The 20,618-nt window shown below is 39.8% G+C and overlaps 1 protein-coding gene across 6 annotated transcripts in view; it reads left to right on the top strand.

The window, feature by feature from the left end:
- The first annotated feature begins 2,990 nt into the window (after window positions 1-2,990).
- The window catches only part of ATG5 (autophagy related 5), a 124,903-nt gene continuing 107,275 nt past the window's right edge, over window positions 2,991-20,618 (top strand). The window contains exons 1-3 of one of the 6 annotated variants that reach the window (XM_026005766.2): window positions 3,479-3,851; window positions 11,468-11,540; window positions 12,473-12,638. In XM_026005766.2, coding sequence (XP_025861551.1) covers window positions 12,531-12,638 — 108 coding nt within the window. In that variant the 5' untranslated portion in view covers window positions 3,479-3,851; window positions 11,468-11,540; window positions 12,473-12,530. Of the gene's footprint in view, window positions 3,290-3,478; window positions 3,852-11,460; window positions 11,541-12,472; window positions 12,639-20,618 lie in introns of those variants that run through there. The other 5 variants (XM_072738155.1, XM_072738171.1, XM_072738169.1 and 2 more) reach the window with 5 other exon arrangements.

Here is a 20,618-nt window from a genome sequence, read left to right as displayed (position 1 = left end):
GCCAAACCACTGAAACACCCAGGGATTCCCAGGAAAGCCAATTTAAGTAAATTCTGAGCAAAGAAAACTGTGGGAGCTGTGAGTCTTACGAGCTCTAAGGCATGCAAGAATAAGAACCAGACTTTACAAGTGCAGACTATGATAGTGAGGAGAGAAGAAAGCATGTTATTAACAGAGACTTGTCTGGAGTTTCTCCTTTGAATCCAGAATTTCGGAGGAACTTTATAAGCAAGTTCACACAACTCAAATGGCTGCCTGAGAATAACCCAGAATGAGTTGAGGCTTGGGGGAAATGGTCAGTTAAAAAGAGCTCTTTCTACATTACCTTCCTAGAACAAGAATTTAAGAGCTATAGTGCCACTGACTGAGAGATAAGACATAATATTAACAAATAGAAATGACAGAGAACAAATGGAGGATCCCTCTTAATTCCAAAGTTTTGCTCAAGGAGCATGATCATGAGATGGGAAAGAATACAGCTTTTTATTTATTTTTTATTTATTTTTTAATTTTTATTTACTTATGATAGTCACAGAGAGAGAGAGAGAGAGAGGCAGAGACACAGGCAGAGGGAGAAGCAGGCTCCATGCACCGGGAGCCCGATGTGGGATTCGATGTCGGGTCTCCAGGATTGCACCCTGGGCCAAAGGCAGGCGCCAAACCGCTGCGCCACCCAGGGATCCCAGAATACAGCTTTTTAATAGGGACACTGAGAACTGGACCATACCCAGAGGAGAGGTACCTCACTGGCTGAGAGAACTGACAGTTGTTGGCCCCACGTGAGTTATGGAGCATGAGAGCTATTTTTTTAATATCTGCAGTGCTGTCTATCAGAACAGGGGTTAGATCCTCCTATTGTAGGTTGAAGTCACATAATTGGGAAAGGACAAGGGGAGAAGGGAAGAAAATAGGGTTAGTTCTTCAAAGATATAGGAAGCTGTATTTTAGCTCAATGTAATAACTTTCTTCCTACTGGGTTTCTCCTAATTTCCCCCCCAACATTTTATTAAGCAAATCTTCAAACCTATAGCAAAGGTTGAAAGAATCTTACAGCAAATGCCTGTATACTTACCACCCAGATTCTATTAGCATTTTATGCATTATCACATATTTGTCCATCCACCCATTCCTCTATCCACCCATAAGTCCATCTAATATTTTGAATATATTTGAGTCAATTCCATACGGCTTTGGCTACCATTAGGAAGGTGGGTGTTCTGCAAAAGGGAGGTATAGGCAGATGACCTCCAAAGGCTGAAGGAGTCCTAAGACCAGAGAACAAAGGCCACAGGCTCAGCCTAATGAGAATGATGTATTAAGAGGACTTACCAGGGGATCCCTGGATGGCTCAGCAGTTTAAACCTGCCTTTGACCCAGGGTGGGATCCTGGAGTCCCGGGATCGGGTCCCACTTCGGGCCCCCGGCATGGAGCCTGCTTCTCCCTCCTCCTGTGTCTCTGCCTCTCTCTCTCTCTATGTCTATCATAAATAAATAAATAAATCTTAAAAAAAAAAAAGACTTTCATAAAAAAAAAAAAAAAGAAGACTTAACTGACAGAAGTGTGTTTTGGGTAGCTGCAAGACCCCATCTCTGGTAAGACCTGTGCAGAGTGAGCAAACAAAAAGAGAGAATATATGTGTGGAGGATGTGCTCCAGAAGGCTTCAGGTCACAGGGTGCTCCTCATGGCCCATTCATCCTAGATGAGATTAGTCTGGTTCACACAGTGGGGCACCCTAATTCCAAAAATTCTTAAAAATAAAGGCCAATGGCCGACTCTTGGGGGGATTTCTTCATTGGGTAGGTGGAGCGGACCAGACTATGGCCTCTCAGGCTTGTTGGACTGCTATCCACACCAAGAAATGTATTTCACATTCCTATCCACATGCATTCCGAAGTGCAAATTTCGGGAAAGGACATCTACCCTTAAAGTGGGAAGTATGCCCCAATTCTCTACTTTATGCCAGTCACGATCCCCTGACTCCACCTGGTGACCCACCAAGGGGTCATGACTCATCCTTTGAAAATCCCTGGGCTAGTCCATCTACAAGAAGTTTCATCTCTTTAAGAGGATCCTGTGGCTACTATTAGGATTTCCTTAAAGTTTCCAATGGTCGGGAACCTATTTTGAATCCCAGCACAGTCCGTCCGCAGCACGTACCGAACCATGTTGCAGGGCCTGCATATTTAAGAGAAAGATGTCGATTGCCCAGTTAAGCCTTACGAATAGATGCAATTCCAACAGGGCTTTGGGAGCAAGCCTTAAATTAAAGATAATTGCTCTTTTTTTTTTTTTTTTTTAAAGATAATTGCTCTTGTTTCCACCAACAGAAAGATACAGGTGTGCCCTGGTGGTTGGAGGAGTAGGGCTTCCCTGCTCACGTGCAGTCAGTCTCCTTCTGCTAAATGCGGCCACTAATCCCTGCCGTGGGTCTGACAAAAGTTGAGAAGCTCAAACGCGAAAACAGACGAGAAAACACTTTGAAAACCAACATCTGACATGGAAGACTCCTAACTCTGGGAAACGAACTAGGGGTGGTGGGCGGGGGGTCGGGGTGACTGGGTGGCGGGCACTGACGGGGGGCACTGGGAGTTATTCTGTATGTTGGCAAATTGAACACCAATAAAAAATAAATTTATTATTATTAAAAAAAAAAAAAAAGAAAATCAACATCTCGGATTAACATTCTCCTGGGAAGCCGGGAAAGGGATGCTGCGGTCAAGCCCTACGGGGGCAGCGTCTCGGTACTTTTCAAACTGTCTACTCCTACAGAACTTATATTAGGCCCCCCCCCCACCGCCGCCTCGAACACCAGCGACCGCGCCAGAGGCGCCAGCTCCCCTAAAAAAGGGCGTTCGGTTCGCCATCCACCGGCCACGGGGCTCGAACTCGCGCCGCCCGCCCCGTCTGCGCATGCTCCAGCGCGGCTCCGGCCGCCCCGCCGGGTTGGGCGGAAAGGCCGAGGGCGGAGCGCGGGCCACGTGGGTTCCCGTGACGTCATCTCCGGGCGCCCAGGGTGACTGGACGCGTCGCGGGCTGCCCAGGCCCCGCGGCGCTGCGGGCTGTGTCGGCAGGATCCCGGGCGGGCGGAAGTGCAGCCGGGCTCGGCTCCGGCCTCCGCGCCGCGCTGCCTTCTGCGGCTGCGCGGGCTCTCGGGACTCCAGGCTCGCGCGCCGCTGCGGGACCGGGTGTCAGAGCGCCGTGCGCCGCCGCCGCCGCCGCCCTGCCTCGGCCCGGGACCCGGGCGTCTGCTGCGGTGCGGGGCGCCGGGGAAGGAGCTGGCGTTTCTGGTAGGGTGTGTGCGGGTGTGTGAGGGTGTGTGCGGGTGTGTGCGCGTGCGCGCGCGTGCGGGGTGGGGGGCGATGCCCGGAGGGGAGGGCTGGGAGGTGCCAGGTAGGTGTGGCGGGAGGGAGGGGCGGGCGGCCGCTGGGGGGGGGGGGTTGACCCGACGCCGCCCCCCTCCCCCCCTCCCCCCCTCCCCCGCTCCGGGGACCTTGGGGCGCCCGGACGGTGTCGCGCCCCGGGCGGAGGTGTCAGTTCCTCGCAGAAGTAGGAAGCCCAGCGCCTCCTCGGAGGCTCCGGAGTTTGGTCCGAGACGAGCCTCTCCGCCCGCCCGCGGAGCAGTTATTCAGACGAGGACTGTGCCGCGGGCCGGTCTGTCTGGCTCTGCCCGAGCCCGGCGGGTGCCTGCGAGCTCCCGTCTGCCTTCCCGACGGCGTCCAGGAAGCCCCGTCTCCGCGGTGGTGCAGATCAGCGCCCGCCAGCTCCTTTCTCTTTCTGTTGGCAGAGAACTTTCACCTCCTCTTCTGCCCTGGGCGATCTTCAGAGCATCCTCCCTGCAGCTGGAGGAACGTAGGGGAAACCGAACCGGCTTCGTTCTAGATTTTTCTGAGGGGTTGGGGGAGGCCCGGCAGGTCTCGAGACCGCTTGCTGGACCCCCGAGGCCTTGCAGAACCCGCTTGATGAGGCTCCAGAGCCTTCGGGCTGGGGTTTGAAGGGAATGGGTCTGTGGTTGCCACAGATGGGTTTGTTGATGGAATGTTGCATCCGAAAGTAAAGGTGTGGGGCCGAGGGCAATAGTTGGCAGTAGTTGAGGGGGGAATTTTAGAGTTTTATGCTAGATTTGAGTGTGTGCCCTGATCTTCAAAGATATGCTGGTTAAAACGAGGGGGTGGGATGAGCAGAATGGCACCATATGACCATGACTAACTATCTATCTATCTATCTATCTATTATTTATTTATTTATTTATTTATTTATTTATTTATAAGGTTTTATTTATTTATTCATGGAAGACCCAGATGAGCAGAATGGCACCATATGACCATGACTATTTATTTATTTATTTATTTATTTATTTATTTATTTAAGATTTATTCATGAAAGACCCAGATGAGCAGAATGGCACCATATGACCATGATTATTTATTTATTTATTTATTTATTTATTTATTTATTTAAGATTTATTCATGAAAGACCCAGATGAGCAGAATGGCACCATATGACCATGATTATCTATCCAGATCTATCTATCTATCTATCTATCTATCTATAAGATTTTATTTATTTATTCATGAAAAACCCAGAGAGAAAAAGAGGCAGAGACACAGGCAGAGGGAGAAGCAGGCTCCATGCAGGGAGCCCCACGTGGGACTCGATCCCGGGTCCCCAGGATCACACCCTGGGCCAAAGGCAGACACTCAACCGCTGAGCCACCCAGGGATTCCCATGACCATGATTATTTAGAATAATTTACATACTCCACTGTAGGGCTGCTTTATCAATTTAACAAATACTGAGTGCCTGTTAGGTGCCAGGCATTGTGCAAATAGTAAATGCGACAGTAACCAGTGAACAAAGCAGTACACATTCGTACCTTCATGGAGTTCACTTTGAAGGAGGGAGAAGGACACATTAATGTAAAAATTAATCTAAAAATAGGTCGGGTGGTGAAAAGTGCGAGAGAGAAGGAATAAAGCCTTCAACGAGGAATGTTGGTGGCATGCATAGGAAATTGCAGTGGTGGCTTTAGAAAAGAGAATATTTGAGCAGAGACCTGAAAGTAGTAAAGAAGTGTGTCCTGTACCACAAAGTCCCCGAGCCAGGAGCCTACCAACTAGTTTGGCTGGAACGGAGTGAGCAAAAAGGGGGAGAGGTAGATCATCAATGCGGTCAGATCATATGCAGCCTTGTAGGACTTTGTAAGAGCTTTAGTTTTTACTTTGAATGAGATAGGAAGCTTTGAGTAAAGGAGTAAACTGATCTGATTTGTGTTTAGAAGGATCTTTCTGATGCTGTGCTATCTGTAGCAAGGGCGGAAATAATGAGATCCCTTCCTATGCCATTTATCCAGGTTATAAGTCAAGGTGACTTGGATCGGTGTAATAATAGTGGTGACGGTGAGGCGTGGCCAGATTCCGGACTTGTGTCTAAGCCAAAGCAATAGAGATGAAGAGGTGTCGAGGATGACTTCCTATATATATATATATATATACACACACACACACACATATATATATATATTAAGATTTTATTTATTTATTCGTGACAGACCCAGAGAGAGAGAGAGAGAGAGGCAGAGACATAGGCAGAGGGAGAAGCAGGATCCATGCAGGGAGCCCGATGTGGGACTCTATCTCGGGACTCCGGGATCATGCCCGAGGCTGAAGGTGGCACTAAACCTCGGAGCCACCCGGGGCTGCCCATGACTCCCAAGATTTATGGCTTTAGCAACTAAAGAATAATTACCACTTAGTGATTTGGGGAAGACCATAGAGTAATAGGAGATGAGGGAGGAAGGTGTGAAACAGTTTCTTTTTGCACATCCTAAGTTTTCAAATGAAATGTCAGTGTTGCGTAGTGTATGTAAAACTGGAGGTCAGAAGAGAAGCCTGGGCTGAAGATATAAATGTAGGCGTTGTTAATGTATGAAGGATGTTTAAAGCCATGAGAGCTCTCCAAAGGCGTGGTTCAAGGACTGGGTCCTGGTGCGCTTCGACTTTGGAGGAGGTTGGAGAGATTTAGGAGCTATTCCCCGCCGGGATTGGGGGGAGCTGGGCTATATATCAAAACCCCTGTTGATAACCATTGATCCTTAGTGACCTGAAGGAAATAAAAAGCTAGTTCATTAGCTGGAAGAGTGAGTAAGGCGATGTGAAAATTAGAGGAGAGAGGAGGTACGAAATGGTGATCAAGGACAGTGAGAGAATAAATGGACTCCGGAAATGTAGGAACGCTGGCCAGTACTCAAAGTTCTACTCTTGAGGTTAGTGTACCTCAATTTAGAAAGAGACCAGCCAGCATACATTATTTTTAGATGTTTTCAAATTTACTACTAGTAGTTATTTGATATTTTAAGTAATTTCCAGGTAGTTGGGTACTTTGTCAGCACAATAATTTTAGGTAATAGGTTAGCCTTTCATGGTTTGTAGTGTGAAAGAGACTAGTTAATTGTGCATTATATTTTTATTATACTTCTTGTGCTGTTTGCTAAATATCGTTGGCTGGGAACCTGCTTTGTTCCAGGCCTTGAATTAATTTGCAGAGAATGCAGCAATCAGGAAGTAGCCCTGTCCTCCAGAAGCTTACTTCCAATAGACTGCATCATGGGTTGTGATTTCTATGCTTCCAAAACATTGCCTTCTAATAATTGGATGCACGGTGATGAAAGTGTAGTGTACATATGACAGGGGAAAATATTCTTGTAAAATAATGAAATTTGCTGAATTTAAAGTGTGATTATACTGATTTGGAGAAAAGTTTAGGTGGAAAAGTTTCTTAAGTAGGTAGTATAACTTTTCAATTTATATATTTTATACATTTTCCAATTGTTTAACAAAAATTCCAGAGCCTGCTGTGTGCTAATTATGCTAATATTGAGGATGCAAAGTAAATATGACTACTTCTGCTGTCAGTGAACTCAGAGTTCAATGTGGTGACAGGCAAGAGACAGATAAGATAAACATAACCACAAGGCATGGTTATAACATGCTGTTGTAGAATTAGTTAGATGGGAGATTGCTTAGTGGAAAGCTTCCCAAGGAGCTGATGTTAAACTGACTCTTTTTGTTTTTAATAGTCTTCATAGTAATAGTACTTTATTTTATTTTTTACATTTTTTGGTATATTTTTTATTGAGGTTTGATTTGCCAACATATAGCATAACACCCAGTGCTCATCACATCACGTGTCCCCCTCTGTGCCCGTCACCCAGTCACCCCAACCCCCTACCGCCCACCTCCCTTTCTACTACCCCTGTTCCTTTCCCAGATTTAGGAGTCTCTCATGTTCTGTCTCCCTCTCTGATATTTCCCACTTATTTTCTCTCCTTTCCCCTTTAATCCCTTTCACTATTTTTTATATTCCCTGAATGAATAAAACCATATGTTTGTCCTTCTTCAATTGACTGGCTTCACTCAGCAAAATACCCTCCAGTTCCATCCACATCAAAGCAAATGGTGGGTATTCATCCTTTCTACTGGCTGAGTAATATTCCATTGTATATATAGGTCACATCTTCTTTATCCATTCATCTGTTGATGGACATCGAGGCTCCTTCCACAGTTTGCCTATTGTAGACATTGCTGCTATAAACATTGGGGTGTAAGTTTCTCAATTTTTCACTGCATCTGCATCTTTGGGGTAAATCCCCAGTAGTGTAATTGCTGGGTCCTAGGGTAGCTCTATTTTTAACTCTTTGAGGAACATCCACACAGTTTTCCAGAGTGGCTATACCAGTTCACATTCCCACCAACAGTTAAGCTGACTCTTAACAGAGGATTAAGAATTGTCCAAAAAGAAGAAGATGAGGAGTTTAAGCAGATAGGTCATGGAGGCATGAAGAAACCATATATTGAATACATATGCCATTTATTGAGTGGTCACGAGATGCTAAACACCCAACAGCCTTGTGAAATTTACAAACACAAAGTTCAAAGATGTCTGGATACTAGGACACACTGCTTGTAGGTGGAAGTCTGGGTTTAAACCCACGGGATTTCAAAACCCCTTAACTTTATCTGTATGTTTACTGCTGGGATTTAAATCTTCCCTGTCCTTGTTCTTATCCCTCAGCCAGTTTTTCATTAACTTTCTATTCATTCTTCCTTGGAAAGACCTCATATCTGACTCTCATCTCTCCCCTGTTACAGTCGAGGTCAGGCAACTAACTCATTATTATGTGCCTTAGTATTGAAATCACTTCCTGGCTACTTCCTTCTCTCAGACTTGGGATCTCTTTGTACACTTGCTACTATATAGCAGTTTTAATCTGTTATAAAATGTTACAGGATTTGTAGGCTTGTTGGATGAAATTGAGAACCCAGTTTCTATTTAGTGTGCTTCATGACCTAGTCTAATTTCACATTTACAGATTTGACATTAAAGAAATAATAATTGCTTTTGTTTCTCAGCACTTACTATGTGTCCAGTACCATGTCAAACACTGTTGATTTTTTTTTTCCTAGAACGACCTGATGAATTTTGTGGGTAAGGGAATTGTAATAAAGTGACTTGTCTAGAATCATAGGTGATACTAAAATGTCACAGTGTCAGCTCTTTCATTAGCTACTACTCCTTTAACTTAGAGTTTCTTAAAAAATTGGCATGTACATTGCTCCTACAGACTTTCTGCCTTTGTTGATGCTGCTTTGCCCTGTTTGGAATACTTGTATTTACTCCATTATTTTACTTATAGAATATTCTACTCATTCTGCATATACTCATTCTTCTATATTCTACACTTCCTCAAGTGCCGTATCTTTTAAATTCTTCCCTGAACACTATAGGGCATATTAATATTTTCTTTCTTCTGAAAGCCTTTATAAAATAGCATTTAATTATAACCATGGACATGTTGGAGTTGGAAGGGATGTTGGCAACCAGTATGACAAACAAAAGAACATGAGATCAGGGCAGCCCGGGTGGCTCAGCGGTTTACAACTGCCTTCAGCCCAAGGGCCTGATCCTGGAGACCCGGGATCTAGTCCCACATCGGGCTCCAGGCATGGAGCCTGCTTCTCCCTCTGCCTGTGTCTCTGCCTCTCTCTCTCTCTCTCTCTCTCTCTCTGTCTCTCATGAATAAATAAATAAGATCTTTAAAAAAGATGCAAAAGAACATGAGATCGGAAATCAGAGATAAACAATCTCTACTGTAAGCTTATAGAGTGTTGTAGTAGAGGAAAAGTAAAAGTGCAGTGAGAAGAGAAAAATTTTACCTGAGTTATGCATAAAAGAAAGGCTATCTTCAGCTGGGTCCTGAAAGATGTTTAAGTCAGAAGACAAGCTAGGGAAGGCTACTTTAGGGTAAGGAACCACCATCATTAGCAGAGCCATGGAGAAGATATGAAAGTTTATGGTATATTTAGTAGATTAGGAGATAATATCCTCTGGACAATGCTTGAGGTTTTTAAAAAGTTATAATTGTTATGGTCACTACCATCACCTTTGTTTTCCTGCCTCTGTTTTAAAAAAGTTGATGGAATACTCACATCCTTTAGTTTTATCCATGTATCAACTAGTTTTTTGACACATTTTTTAGTTTTCTGACACATTTTTTAGTTGAGTGTATTTGCATGCTTTCTTACATAATTCATTGTAGATGAATATTTATTCATATTCAGATGAATATTGAATGACTAACATTTTATGTTGTTATAAATTTGGATCTGTGTATTTTTGACGCAGTTAGTAGCCGTGTTTGAAGTTTTCATAAATCTGTTTAGAAGTTTCTGTTGTTTTGTAAAATTTATATCGACTGCCACATTACACCTTCAGCTTCCTTGGCTCAGTCAGTTCTTCCCTTGAGGTCCTGCAAGGCATATATACATAAGAAACAATGGCATATGGGAAATAAGGTACTGTCACCGGTTTTGTGCCTAAAATCCTATGTCAGAACTTTGGTAAAGTCTTATATTCCAGCCCAGGTTGTCAAAGTTCTGCAGTGGGATTTTAGGTGTAAAGCCAGTAAGAGATAAGTCCATGCTTCTATCTCTGTTGGGGAGAGACTCCCAGAAATAAAGAGAAAAGGGAGCCATTAGTCATTTCTTTTTACTGTTCCTGACACATGAAAGGAAGAAGCAGAAGAAAATGCCATGGAAAGAAATAACAGGGTGGTCAAGTGTTGTCATCTGGTAGAGTAGCAGGGAGAGAAGGGAGCCAGTATCAATATTTGATATTTTTATTTATGGTGACCCCTACGTATTAATAAAAAAGGCGTGTGTTGGAATTTGACAAATCAGATTATTATTCCTTCTGGAGAGGACAGTGGTTGGAGAGAAGGGAAGATCTGGTAGAAATGGACTTTACTTGGGTGGCCATACCCACTTTAATTTTTAATTTTCTTTTAAATTATATTGTCTGTCTATTTTTTTTCTGAGGCAGAAAAATTATCCAATGTGACAATACTGATAGTGACTTTCAACTTTAAAATTGTACTTAAGTGTTCTTAAAATCTCTTAGGAAAGTAGCCCTTTGCCTCAAGTTTTTTTCTTGTGTGAGTGAGAGGAATCTTTGTAGCTAATGGTTAATTGGGTGTGTCATAGTTTTACATAAGCTGCTTACCAGCTTTGTATTAGATTCAACTTTTTTTTTTAAGATTTTATTTATTCGTGAGACACAGTGAGAGAGAGAGACAGAGACAGAGACAGAGGCAGAGAGACAGAGGGAGAAGCAGGCTCCATGCAGGGACCCCGATATGGGACTCGATCTCGGAACTCCAGGATCACACTCTGAGCCAAAGGCAGACGCTCCACTGCTTAGCCACCCAGGTGTCTCTAGATTCAACTTGAGAGTTTTATTTGCTATAACTTAAATTTCATTATTTCCTGTCATCAGTAAATTTATTCATGATGATCAAAATATTAATGTAATCAGGAAGTAGTGAGATCTTTTCTATTTTCAGTGAGTTACTTTTGTGTGATAGTAAACTTGGGAATTCTCTGCAGAGAAACTCACTGTGTTTGAATTGGAAGCATATCAGGGTGGAATTATATATGAAGTGTGAATGCTTGTATCGTTTGCTTAAAATGGTGACTTTTATGGATATACTTCAATAAAAATTAAAACACTGTAATTGTTGGAAAGAGCACTAGACTCAGTTCAGTAACTCAGTGACCAGAGCTGTTACCCTGGTTTCACTGTTACTTTAGTGGTCTTATAAAGTTTATCCTGGTTCCTGGTTTGACTGTTACATTGATACTACAAAATTGGACAGATTTTTTTTCACCTCTTTCAGTTTATTTCCGTGTAGATAACATTGCATTCAGTTGACCTCTAAGGTGCACTTAAGTATAATGATACAATATTTAGAACTCTCCTTGAGTCGTTCTCTTTAATTAATTTATAGTAGTCTTGATGCACTTGGCATTGGTTAGTGGATAAGAAAAGAGAGAAAAAGCTCTTTGAATACTTCAGTGTTAGCAATTGGTATTTAACTAAACTGATACGGTTATTTCAAATGTTTCCATAGGATATGCTGGTTTATGAAAGATGGATATATAAAAATAAATATGAGTAGAAGGATATTGAATCTCAGTGTCCAGGTACCGACATTGTTTATTTTTACATTTACTGATACTGTGTACTGTGTTGTTACCCAGTTGTGGAATATTAGTGCTGGAAGACACTTGGATTTTACAGAGGTCAAAAGTCGTATTCTTCTGTCATCCCCCAAATATTTCAGTTTGCAGATTTACTGCTATCTTTGTGGTATAGGAAATATTTTAAGTTCAGAGTAGAAACATTTACTACTACTCATTGTGGCAGAGGACTGGGAGCCGGGTTTGCAGAGTGGGTAGGTGTACGGGTTTGTACAGGTGAGAATGAGCGTATTAGTCAGGGAGATGGTAGGACAGAGAGCAAGGTATTTAAATTGCCAGTTTTGCTAGGTTTATAAAAAGAAATATAGTAAGTAAGACTGGAAATATTGGTGGAATCAAACCATGGACAGGGTAAAATTTAGAGTGGAAATAGATCTATACAAAGATTTCTTACCAGGATGAGGGAGGTTTGTTGTGGTTGTTGTTTTTTCCAGCAGGAGCAAACTATCTGGATGGAGAGTAGTAGAGGTTGACTATATTAGGTAGGGCAGGGATGATTGTAGGGATGAGAGTTTGGAGTTGGGGTATAAGGGCTATAAGGATAAAGAAAGACTTCACTTTAGATGAGCTATAGACTCTCCTGGGGCTTGAGAGAATGAAACAAGTATAGCTTCACTTTGGCTGTGGTTCATTAGTTGCATGAGTTAGCACACGTAGTTTTGAATTATTTACTTCTATGATCCTTTTAAATAAATAATATCTCTGCATTTAAAATTTGTACTGATTTTACATTCATTTAAAGAATGCTGATCACAATTTTTTGAAGTCAATAATCTTTATGGCATTCGTTTTTTTTTTTTACTATAATCTTTGTTTTAGAACATATTCATTTATCCTTACAAGAATTTGACTAATGCTCTTCATTTTATTTTCAGTTTGGCTTTGGATGAAAAAAGAATTTAGCCTATATGTACTGCTTTAACCACTGGAAGAATGACAGATGACAAAGATGTGCTTCGAGATGTGTGGTTTGGACGAATTCCAACTTGCTTCACCCTGTATCAGGATGAGATAACTGAGAGGGAGGCAGAACCATATTATGTAAGTATGTTGATAATAGAAAATGGGATATCTAATTTTTCCATTTTTTTAAGTGAAGCTAAGAACCTGGAGGCTGTTATCCAACATTGTATATACAATTAATACTTGCTTATTATGGAAAAAATTAGAAAACACAGATCAGCAAAAGGAAGGAAATAAAAATTTCCTCTAATACTGCCACCCAGAGGAAAAAAACTACTGTTGACATGTTGATTATGGGACCTTTGACTTTCGTTTTTCTCATGAATATATACATATAAAATATGTGATAATGGAATCATAAGTTATGTGCTATAGGAACAATTTTGAAAATAATAGGCTCAGATTTGATTTTTCTATATTTATATTTAAATGGTTCCAAGTAACTGTTTACCAAATTATTTTTTATAGCTCAGTGAACATATGAATGTGTGTGTTTTCATATGTTGATAAGCTGATGTATATTATTTATATAAAATGTTATTTAATACCAAATTGCTGAATGTAGACTTACAGGTTTGAATTAGTGTCATCTGTTCTTAAAAAAATATCAAGTGTCTTCTGATTTTAGCCTGCCTTTTTTTCCTTTTCTAAACGCACATATAATCCAAACTTAAGCATCTGTCAATCAGAAATACTAGTATCCTGCCTTTTTTACTGAATAGGCCCTAATAGGTAAAGATACTCTCAGTTATCATTATTTTAGTTTTGTCTTGGGTACATATGATATTATTTACCTAGGAGGATCCGGAACAGTGGAAATGTATCTGTGGTGTTGGACTTTCTCGTTTCACTTTAATAAAGCTTGCCCTTTGCTTTCTCCCTTGTCTGTTTGAGAGGTAGTGCTGCTCCTCAGCCTGCTTCAGCCATGGGAAGTCAGCCTGGTGGAGGAAGCTACTTAAGGAGCCCCAAATATACTCACTTTTTGGGTACAGGAACAGTTTCATTTTTCTCTGTGTATCCTCAGCATCTGGCATAGGTCATACAAGTGGTAGACACACAGTATATGGAAACCTCATATGTTCTGTTGGGATTTTGTTTTAAATCGTCTCTGGGTTTTCTTACTGAAAATAATTTTAGAGAAATTGGGTAGTATTTTGTTACTAGTATTCAGGTTATTGTAAGTGAATATATACTTTTGAGTCATTTTAACTTTGGAAATCTCAACAGTTTTCTGCCTTTAGAAAAATTTCCATAGTTAAAAACAAAATGTGGTCACAGTTTATTTTTAGAAGAATTTCACTTTTTTTTTTTTTTTTTTGCTTCTCCTCTGTAATATGTGTTAGGATATCACTTATGTTTTTTGTTTCCAAACTAGTTTCTGTTATTTTAATTAAAACTTTTAACCTCAAATGGCATTCTAATAGTATCTAAATGAAGGAATATATGTGTTTAGTTGGTCAAAGTAGCAAAAATGAGAAATATGTAATTTAAGTCTCTTTACTGTTAAGTCAGAATATGGTGTTTGACAGCTTCCTGCAGTTAAAAAATATCCAAGTAAAAAATATAATATTTCTCCTTTATGTATGAATCTGTTAAATATGAAAAGACTATTGTGAGAGTGGAGTGTAAGTTGTTTTCTAGCTGCTTCTAGTTGAATTGAAAATGGCAACAATTATTGGGGATATCTGTAGGAGGAAGACAGTTGTTTTGTCTAATTGGTAATTGTTTTTTTAAATATATTTTTCCCTAACTTTTCACCCAAAAGAAACTCATAGTAATTATGATTATGTTTTTGAAAAATATTGGGTGACAGTCATATAATATTAAACAAAAAGCTGCAGTTTCAAACCATGTAGCATCATCCAGATTTTGCTTTTTACATATGTACACACTTACTCATAAGTTACTACATGCAGGAGGAAAATATACAAAAACAGCAGGGGTTAGTCTTAGAATTATAGATGAGAATGGTGGTGCCAATCTGGTTTTAGTTTACATGTGTCTTGGTTGTAAATTGTGCTTGAAAGTATTTTTAATTGCTTTGGTTTATAATAATTATAATATTTTGAGGATTCTGGAAGAAATGAGGTAAAAATATCATAGCCCGGGAGCCAGTAAACCTCTTTTCCAGACATCTCAAAGCTCAGGTGAGGTGATATAACAGGATTATCATCATGACCTTGAAAAGTCCGCTTGTATTCAGGTGGATGTGTAGAAAGGATAGGTGAATGAGAACGCAGTTTTTTTTCTTTAAAGATTTTATTTTTAAAATAATCTGTATGTCCAACATGGAGCTTGAACTCAAAACCCTGAGATCAGGAGTCACAAGCTATACTGATTGGGCCAGCCAGACACCTCTACAGTTTACTTCTTATAGTGCTTATTCTTTATTTCTTAGAAACTAGATTTTAAAATATTTACTCATACCAAATTTATAAATTAAATTAATATTCAAAGAGTCTTTCTGTTTCCAATGGAAAAAATATTAATGTTAAATATATTCATGTTTATTTCTGCAGTTTGTTTTGTTGCCTCTGCATAAATCTCCTTTCAGACTACATCCCATATTTATGTCAGAAAATTTTATCTTAGTTTGCAGGGAATATTAGAAAGAAAAATTGTTAGAAGCTAGGCAGCTTTCAGTTTCTATTGTTTCTGTTATGTTCATTTAGACTGTTGCCTTTCATTTAGATATCTAATATAAAAACATACATAGTAGTTTGCATTTATATTTTGTGACTTGTTACACAAGAGGAAATCACGCAGTCAGGCAGATGGTCATAAATCTGAGTGGACCCTAAACATTACACAGTAGTCCTTTTATGTTTACTTGGTCAGCTGTCTGTTCTTCTTCAAGGCTATTTCTCTGAGCCTGACCTTATTTTTCACTCTTAAGAGGTAACCTCTCTTCCTGCTTCCTTAGCCTTCTGTCACCAAGTCTTCTGAATGTATCTGCACTCACACACATTGACTTCTCTCTTGTTTTGTTTTTTAAAGATTTTACTCATTTATTCATGAGAGACACAGAGAAAGGTAAAGACATAGGCAGAGGGAGAAACAGGCTCCCCGTGGGGAGCCCGATGTGGGACTTGATCTCATGTCCCGGGGATCATGACCTGAGCCGAAGGCAGATGCTCAACCACTGAGCCACCCAGGTGTCCCTTCTCTCTTGTTTTAATGGAAGAGGTGTCCTTCCTCATAGGCGAGGTCCAGCCTTCTCTCTGTGCTCTGGATCCCATCTATGGTCTTCTCAGGAAGCTAGTGGTTTCTGATATTCTTCTGCCTTCAATCTCTTTCTTTTACTTTCAACTTCTACCTACCAGCTCCTTTTTTTGCAGCATTTATATTGTCTTAAATTCTTCATACCCTAAAACAACCCTCTGTTTCCCCATTTCTCTTTCATGCTCTTGCTTTCCCTTCATGGCCAGACTTATTAAAAGGCTGTCTGTACTTGTTGTCTCCTTTCCACCTTCTACTTACTTTACTGCAGTGAGTTTCACACTATTCCAACAGAACCATTCTTGAAGTCACTAATGACATCTTTTTTGCCAAACCTTGAGTCTGTTTTTGAATTTTCATTTGCTTGATCTCCCAGTGGTATTTTGATGCTGTTGTTGGCTATTTTCTCCATTTTGTGACACTGTTCTCTCTTGCTCTGCAGTGTCTCATCATTCTGGTTTTGCTTCTACCTTTCTGGGTTGTTTTGTTTGTTTGTTTGTTTGGTCTCCTTTGCCACATCTCCCTCCTTTTGCTTATTCCTTTATGTTGGCATTCCTTGGGGCCTTCCCCCATACCCCCTCCCCCACTTCACTTCCCCCCTCTGGAGTTGTTCATTTTTATCTCTTTGTTAAGCATATTTTGACAACTCCCAAGATTTTTCTCCTGAGTTCCAGACCTATATGTCTGCTGGATATCGAACGGAGTGTGTTTGAAACTACTCATCTTTGTTACCTCCAGACAGAATGTCATCTGCCATAATTCCTTCCTGTTTTTGAAAGTAGACCTACCACCCAGTTAATTACTCTTACCAGTAATTAAGAAAGGACTCATCCTTGTTGCTTCCTTCTTCCATATTCCAGACATTCAGTCAGTAACCTAGTCCATCTGATTTTACATCTCACATATCTCTGACACTTACCCAGTTTCTTTCACACACATTGCTAAGTCTAGTTTAGACTACCGTGTAAAAACTGATGGGATTTCATAGTACTAAGCAATTTCCCTGGTTTCATTCTTGCCTTCTTTCAACATTTTCAGTTTGCAGTTGGAGTAATCTTTTCAAAACACATATCTGATCCTGTCACCTGCCTACCCAAAACCTTTAGTAGCCTTTCATCATCTTCAGAATCCTTCATGTAGTGTACAGCGTTCTCTGTAGTCTGGTCCCTTGCTTCTTCAGTGCTGTTCTGCTTCAACCCTCTATATTCCTGTCATTTTCAACTTCTTTTGGTTCCTCAGATGTGTCAATCTTTGTCTTTTTGAATTCATTCCATGCCTTCTCGTGGTTTCCTCTGTGTGGGGTGAGCAGCAGGATCTCCCACCCCTACTCACAACCACACATCCACAACACCCATGTTTGGTTCCCTCTTCTTTACCTCCTAGCTGTTGCCTTAACATAGACTTCCTGTCAGGGATTTCCCTAAGCCCCTAGATGAAGTTAAATTCCTTTGCTGCTTGCTCTTGTGACATTCTTTAGTCCTCCTTGCACTCATCACATTTGTAATTTTATTTTGACTATCTTTCTAGTGTGTTAGCTCTGTGAAAGCTCTTGTTTCATTCAGTGCTCTATCTTCATTGCCTGCTATGATGCCTCACACATTGAAATGGAACAGAATTCTCATATATTTTAATTCTGTTTTTGTGCTAGGTAAATAAGTCACCAATTTTAGAATTGAGAGTTTTTGGACAAAATAGGGTTTGGCATAAATAATATTATAGCTGCCTTTTTAAGAAACATAAGTAATCAATACAGCTATATAAAACATGTATTCCTTACAAGCTATATAGAAAAAAAATGAATCAAATGTGTGGTACTCACTGAGTACATGATAGTGGTAAATGAAGAATGAGAAAACAATAGATTCCATATAGCTGACAGTTTCCCCAGAGGGGGCTAATCTTTTTCATATTAAAAGAACTTAACCTCAAAGAAACTAATGGAACTGAAATAAGCCAGACACAAAAAGCCAAATATTTCATTATTCTACTTACACGAGGTACCTAGAATAGTCCAGGGGCTTTGGGAAGAGAAGAATTGGGGGAGTTACTATTTAATTGGTATAGAGTTTGAGTTTGGGATGATGAAAAATTCTGAAGATGGATAAAGTAGTGATGGTTGCACAGCAGCGTGAATGTATTTAATGCCAGTGAACTATACACTTAAAAATGGCAAAAATGGCAAATGCTATGCTAAATGTATTTTACCATAATTAAAACAAACCCATCAGCTACACCAAAAAAATCAGTGAGTGGTACTATCTGGATATAGAAAACAAGAGGAGGTGATCTTAATGTATTTTTTTTCCATTTTTACTTAAATATTTATTAGATAAGTTGTATCTACATTTATTTTAGTATAGTCATTATCAAATCTTAGTGTTATTTCTAAATGCTCCTATAGGTATTTATCTTAGTTACAGATTATGCCAACAGGCCTATTCATTTATTTAAAGATTTAATTTATTCATGAGATACACAGAGAGAGAGGCAGAGATGTAGGCAGAGGGAGAAGGAGGCTCCCTCTGAGGAGCCTGATGTGGGACTCGATCCCAGGACCCCAGGATCACAACCTGAACCAAAGGCAGGCACTCAATCACTGAGCCACCTAGGTGCCCCCAATAGGCCAATTTAGAGCAGAAGACCCAAGTACATTTCAGTTTAGATTCTATCTTAAGAATGAAAATTCTTTGTGAATTATCATTTTTGGCTTTTTGTCATTTAACGTTTGGGATCTCCGATTCATTCAGCAAATATTTATTGTGTGCCTACTATAAAGCAGACACTAGTTTGAGCATTTGGAATGTAGTAGTAAACAAAACCAACACAAATCCCTGTCTTAATGGAGTTTATATTTTAATGTTCCTCATTCCTTATTGTAGAGAAGTTTTCATTTCATGAAAATCATTTGTGGACTTTTCAGCACCTTTGAACCCTAGACATGTAGTACAGCACCCCAAAATCAGAAGCTGTTATCCATGCTCATCAGTCCTGATGTGTCCTCTTTTCTTATAACCTCTGTCAGTTAGTATGTTAATATTCTCTGTAGAATAGATTACCAGTTAATGCCCAACACACATTTTAAGTTAAAAGTTCTGGACTTACTAGTATAGAACTTATTAGACAAATAGATCATAGTTGACTCTTAACAGGTTTAAACTGTGTGGATGTGCTTATGCTGGTTTTTAAAAAAATTTTTTTTTTTTACAGCCCAGTACTGTAAATGTATTTTCTCTTCCTTATGATTTTCTTAATAGCATTTTCTTTATTGTATTGTAAGACTACAGTATAAAATACATATAACATACAAAATATCTGTTAATTGACATTTATGTTATTAGTAAAGTCAGTGGTTGGCTATTAGTTAGTTTTGGGGGGAGTCAAAAGTTATATGTGGAGTTTTGAACTGTGTGGGTGTTGGCACTCCAAATTACCACGTTGTTCAAGGGTCAACTGTGTAATTATTTATTTTTTAAAAATGGCTATTTAATCATGCTGTTTTAATTTCTTAGAGACATCCGTGTTACATCTATATTTGATTCTATCATTTCTGATCTTATTGAATCATTTTTTTTTTGCCATTTATTTAATAGAATGTGATTTTGGCAAGTTATTTAAACTGCATGTAAAATAGAAGTGATACTATTTTCTGTAAAACAACAAGTGCTTTTTCTTCTACACAGTATTAGTTTCCTTTTTCTTTTCTTCCCTAATCTACATTCTGGTTATTTCTTTATAAAAGAGGAACTTCTATTTTGTTGACTTCACATTGCTATCCAAAAGCTTGTTTCTAGTATTAATAAGTATCTTTTATTCCATACTGGAGCATGCCAGCTACTTCCTACCCCTTGTACCCAGTTGTCCTCAGGACCACTGTCATGTTCTCTTGCCTAATTGGGACCTGTTACCTTGATCTTCAGTGATTAAATATTAGTCCTTTACTCAGAGTATTTCCATTTGTATGTATTCCCCAGCCCCGTAATTCTACTTGGTTTATTGACCAAAAGACATAACTTTGAATAAACAGCATGAAAAATGATGCAGAATTAGCCTCTCAAAAGCACCTGAAAGAGTAACAAAACAGTTTTATCAGCAAAAGACAGAAGCTTAGAAAAGCAAGATACTCTAAGAAGTTAGAGTATCTTCTGGGAAAACGTGAATTTTTGCCACTTTCCTCCTTTCATCCACTGTGTGTTCTTTATAAAACTCTAACCCATTTTCTTAAATGCGTTCTTACGTTTTCTTTCTTGTTATCGTTTGGTGGGAGAAAAACAACGATGGCCTTCATAACTATGCCAGTTGAGGCTTTACCTAGTCCAGCATTCCCTCCTAGATTTTTCTCTCCAAAGTCCAAGTAGGCCCAGGCTTCATAAAGACAGAATTGAGGGAATTGCTGGACAGTGGCAAGATCACCAGTTTACAGCATTATACCTTAAACTTGTGCCTTACTGCCCTTTAAAGATATAAGTGTGTACCTCAATGGTCATCTTTAACTTTTTTCTTTCTTTCAGTTTCTTGTTCAGTAATAACTAAAATCTGTTCTGATTTCCAGACCTTTTTCATCTTTCCATTCCTTCACACTCATCCCTTCATGTAATATTTCCTTAACAGATTTCCAGTTTATAATTTTCTTTCAGTCTCTTACGTACCACTGCTAGAATATTCCTCAAATAGCTTCTCATTGTGCCATCTTTTATTCATGGTATCATAGTGGGCCCCTATTCTTCAAATAAAAATTTCTATTTGACTTTTAAAGTCTTTTCTGTAGCTACACTGAAGTATTTTTGTAAGTACTTTCTTTGAAAACTTTTTTTACCTTTATTTTAGCGTCATAAAGAGAGG

Source organism: Vulpes vulpes, chromosome 1 (genome assembly GCF_048418805.1).
Source record: "Vulpes vulpes isolate BD-2025 chromosome 1, VulVul3, whole genome shotgun sequence".
NCBI lineage: Eukaryota > Metazoa > Chordata > Mammalia > Carnivora > Canidae > Vulpes > Vulpes vulpes.
This window is presented reverse-complemented; position numbering and strand designations above follow the sequence as displayed.